Source organism: Siphateles boraxobius, unplaced genomic scaffold, assembly GCF_051911475.1.
Source record: "Siphateles boraxobius isolate OS27281-9 unplaced genomic scaffold, OSU_SipBor_1 8, whole genome shotgun sequence".
NCBI lineage: Eukaryota > Metazoa > Chordata > Actinopteri > Cypriniformes > Leuciscidae > Siphateles > Siphateles boraxobius.
The window spans coordinates 23,470,001-23,475,000 of NW_027509208.1; the positions used below are offsets into that span (position 1 = coordinate 23,470,001).

General features: G+C 39.8%; 1 protein-coding gene across 3 annotated transcripts in view; it reads right to left on the minus strand.

Moving 5' to 3' along the window:
- trim67 (tripartite motif containing 67) overlaps nt 1-5,000 on the minus strand; it is a 65,525-nt gene that overhangs the window by 60,299 nt on the left and 226 nt on the right. For all 3 annotated transcript variants that reach the window (XR_013199964.1, XM_077220445.1, XM_077220444.1), the window contains exon 1: nt 4,375-5,000. This exon is cut by the window's right edge. Coding sequence is in view for 2 of the 3 variants with exons in the window: in XM_077220445.1 (XP_077076560.1) it covers nt 4,375-5,000 (626 nt within the window). In the remaining variant the exon portion in view is untranslated. The remainder of the gene's footprint in view (nt 1-4,374) is intronic.

Genomic DNA, 5,000 nt, shown 5'->3' on the forward strand with positions numbered 1-5,000 from the left:
GGCTACAACAGCAGAAGACCCCACCGGGTACCACTCATCTCCACCTCAAATAGGAAAAAGAGGCTACAATTTGCAAGAGCTCACCATAATTGGACAGTTGAAGACTAGAAAAATGTTGCCTGGTCTGATGAGTCTCGATTTCTGTTGAGACATTCAGATGGTAGAGTCAGAATTTGGCGTAAACAGAATGAGAACATGGATCCATCATGCCTTGTTACCACTGTGCAGGCTGCTGGTGATGGTGTAATGGTGTGGGGGATGTTTTCTTGGCACACTTTTGGCCCCTTAGTGCCAATTGGGCATCGTTTAAATCCCACGGCCTACCTGAGCATTGTTTCTGACCATGTCCATCCCTTTATGGCCACTATGTACCCATCCTCTGATGGCTACTTCCAGCAGGATAATGCACCATGTCACAAAGCTCGAATCATTTCAAATTGGTTTCTTGAACATGACAATGAGTTCACTGTACTAAAATGGCCCCCACAGTCACCAGATATCAACCCAATAGAGCATCTTTGGGATGTGGTGGAACGGGAGCTTCGTGCCCTGGATGTGTATCCCACAAATCTCAATCAACTGCAAGATGCTATCCTATCAATATGGGCCAACATTTCTAAAGAATGCTTTCAGCACCTTGTTGAATCAATCCCACGTAGAATTAAGGCAGTTCTGAAGGCGAAAGGGGGTCAAACACAATATATATATATATATATATATATATACATATATATATATATATATACATATATATATACATATATATATATATATATATATATATATATATATATATATATATATATACTGTATCTGTGTGTTTACTTCTGTTATTTTTATTTCTTTATGTATTTCTTTATTAATTTATGAATGACAGTAGAAATAATTGTTGGATTTTATTTATTTATTTAGTATGCCTACATAACTGAAAATATGACGCAAAAGACATCACATTTATGCTATAGTAAGTAACGGTAGTAAATTAACAAATTCCCCCCCCCCCCCCCCCCCCCTAAATACCCCCCCCCCCCCCCCCAAATAAACTAAAGTTATATATACTAAATAGACTATAGTAAATTAACTAAAATACCCCCCCCCCCCCCACCACACACACACACACACACACACACACACACACACACACATATAAAGCCATCTGCTTGCAGCACACATATAGAGAGACATGAACATTTCTGAATACTCTTGACTCTCAGCACTATTTAGGGGACAGATATCTCTCTCCTGGTCAGGGTCAGGGTGATGGCTAGTGTTTAGGGAAAAGGTCAGGGTTCAGGGGTTAAGGGTCAGCTAATAGTAATCTACTATAAGAGTTTGTGTACAGACATCAGCAGAGTTCCAGAGCAACACAACACAAATACACTGCACAGGGAATCAATACACTGTAGACAAAGTGGTGACAGGTGAAGTCAAGTAAAAATAAATAAATAAAAATAAAAAGATGAAGACAAGTACACTGTGGCAAATATTCCAAATATTCCACAGTAAAAAAATAATAACTATTATGTCTTGCAATGTCTCATTATTTTTCAAAATTGTGACTTTATTCAGCAAAATTGTGACATATCTCTAGATTGTGCCTTTATTTCTTGTAATTGTAATATTAAATTTCCCAATATGACTTCACATTTCCAAATTATGCATTTTATTACTTGTCATTGTAATGTGTCTCTCACAATGTCCCTTTATGAGTTATAATTGTGACTTTATTTAGCATAATTGTAACTATATTTCACCAATGTGAGATTATGGTTCCAAATTGTGACTTTGTGTTTCACAATTGTGACTTTAATCTTGTAATTGCTTTCGTTTGTAATTGTAACATTATATCTCACATTATATGTCACTTTATCTTTCACCAATGTGACTTTATTTAGCATAATTGTGACTTTATATATCTAAACATTTACGAACATTTTTGTAATTGCAATTTATATCTTGTAATTATTTCTGGTAATTGTAACTTTAGATCTTACAATGTCGCTTTATCTTTCATAATTGCGCCTTCAGCCTAATTGACCTTATATTTTCAAACTGTGACTTTTTTACTCATTTTTTGTAATTGTGACTTTATTTTGTAATTGTGACTTTATATCTCCCAAATGAGGATTTATATCTCACAATGTGCTTTATTTATTGTACTTGTGACTTTATTAATTGTAATTGTGACTATGTATCACAAAGTGACTATGAATCCCACATTTATTTCTTATTTCAATGAGTATCAAAATTGCCTTTTTATGTTTTACAGGTTGAAACAGGCATCTAACCTAACAGAGAATATTTCTATGTCTGTATCTTTACATCTCTCTTTGTTCAGTATGTGTCCCATGCACAGCAAGTTATTATGTTTAATCTCTCTCTTCTGAAATATAATGGATGGGAATCATTAGACATCAATACTTAAATCTCCAACCTAATGTTTTATTCACTAAAATCAACATATATGTCCCATCCTCATAATTTACAGCCCATTTTTGGTTCGTAATGACTAGCAGAATGCCACAAACACCACTTAAACGATAAAGACCCCGGAGCGCAGCATCCTGGGGATTAGAGAGATCCAGGCTAAACTCAGGGCTAAAGGTGTGCTCTCGTTTAATTTATCAATCTGACAGAATCATGCAATATGTGTCAAGTTATCTGATCTTCCGGCTCCATCTGAATCCATTAAAGTGCATGAAGAAGAAAAAAAGGCCCAGCGGGAGGGTAAAATTTAGACTGACTCATACACACTCACACAGTTCCTCCCCGCCTACAATAAAACTGCACACACACACACTGTGATTCTCACACATAAGCTTTCCTCAATTTCCTACTACCCCCTGCCACATCACAGCAGCGCACACACACACACTGCACAACAGCATAAGTCACTTACACAGACCCCCCCCCCCCACACACACACATAGACAGTCTGAGGGAGACAAGCATGAGTAGAATCCCAGAGTGGACACTGTGTGTGTGTGTGTGTGTGTGTGTGTGTGTGTGTGTGTGTGTGTGTGTGTGTGTGTGTGTGTGTGTGTTAGTGTGTGTGTGTGTGTGTGTGTGTGTGTGTCTTAGATTCAATCTAACTCAAGGTTGTGTTAGTGTTTTGTAAGATGCTTAAGAAGGCAAAACCAAAATGTGAAGCATCTCCTGCAGCACATGCATTTGTTAACATAAAATCACAGCTATATGTTTGGAACTACACTAAGTATGAGATCAGTGTTTTGTCTTGTCTTTTTGGGAAGAGCAAACCCTAAAAGTATTGTGGTGGTACAATGATATAGTGATAGTATCAGGTGGAAATACAGTGGTACTTTGGTATGAATGATCACCATATTCCATGCCAAGGTAATATAAATATTAAATAACACTATACACTTTAAGAAATAAAGGTTTAGGCCAAAATATGATCTCATGTTTGGAATCCTGAAAAGGTTCAATATACAATCTTTTCACTTACACTCTTCAAAATAAAAGTTATTTATTGATATTGATGGTTCCATGAAGAACCTTTAACATCCATGGAAACTTTCCATTGCACATAAATTTTTTCAAAAAATGGTAAGTTATACACCCAAAAATGAAAAGTATCCCATAATTTACTCACCCTCAAGCAATCCTAGGTGTATATGACTTTCTTCTTTCAGCCAAACACAATCGGAGTAATATTTTTAAAAAAACCTGGCTCTTCCAAGCTTTGATGGGAGTAAATAGAGCCTGAGATTTTGAAGCCCAAAAAAGCGCATCCATCCATCATAAAAGTAATCCATACGACTCCAGGGGTTAATAAAGACCTTCTGAAGCGAAGCAATGCATTTTTGTAAGAAAAATATATATATATATATTTTATAACTTGTGAATTTATAACTTTATAACCTATAATCACCACCGGAACTAGACTCACGTACGTCGTTACCGGAAGCCAGTGATTATAGTTTATAAAGTTATAATTATTAAATTTTTTCTCGCAAAAATCGCTTCGCTTCAGAAGGCTTTATTAACCCCCTGGAGTCGTATGGAATGGATTACTTTTATAATGGATGGATGCGCTTTTTGGGGCTTCAAAATCTCAGGTACCATCCCCTCCCATTATAAGGGGCTCTAAATATGAATCCTTAGTTCAATATAACAACATTTCTTTTGGAACTTTTGTTTTTGCTACTGTGCCAATTTATTTTATTTTATTTGTATTTATTTTTTTGCTTTGTTTCCCTCTTGTTTTTTGGAAGACAAGTACCATGATAGTACCGTGGTTTTCATGGAAGTGCCTTGGAGTAACATACCATGGTACATGAATTTCAGTAGCTATCATGGTTGTACTAACTGTACTACTGTACTACAGTCACAGTGGCACAATGTGTCATTTACCTTGTGTTGTTTCCACATGGCGGCCAGCGGCTTCAAATCATGTTTTCCGTGTTTGCCCTCCTCCAGACACTGGTAGCACACGGGGCTCCTGCAGCTGGCGCAGTACATGCTGTAGTTCTCCGACTCGTGATCCACGCATGTCGCCTGTTTGCGCGCGGAGGCTGCGGCCGGTTGCGCGATGCCCGCCTGCGCGTGAGTCGGCGGCAACAGCCGGTGTTTGGCCAGCGGTCCGCGGGACGGGTGGCAGCGCTGCTGGCACGGCGCGCAGTAAAACACATCGCACTGCTCGCACATCACCGTGGCGTCCACAGGGTTGCGGTCGCACAGCTGGCACTTGACGGAGGCGGCGCGGCTCTGCTGGTAGCGGGACACGATCGCCTCCAGGAGCCGGTTGCGCTGGAGTCCCCGGAGCCCGCGCTCGTCCAGCGACACGCTGCGGTGGCACAGCGGGCAGGTGATGGAGCAGTGCCGGTGCAGCAGAGCCGGCGGGAACACTCGCACCCCGTTGGGGGACTTCAGGCACGGCGTGTATGAGCCGTAGCCGCTGTCCGTCTCGCTGTACATGCTCATCTTGTCCATGTCCAGATAATCATAGTCCGAGGTGCCGGAGCTTCGGCTCTGCGGAG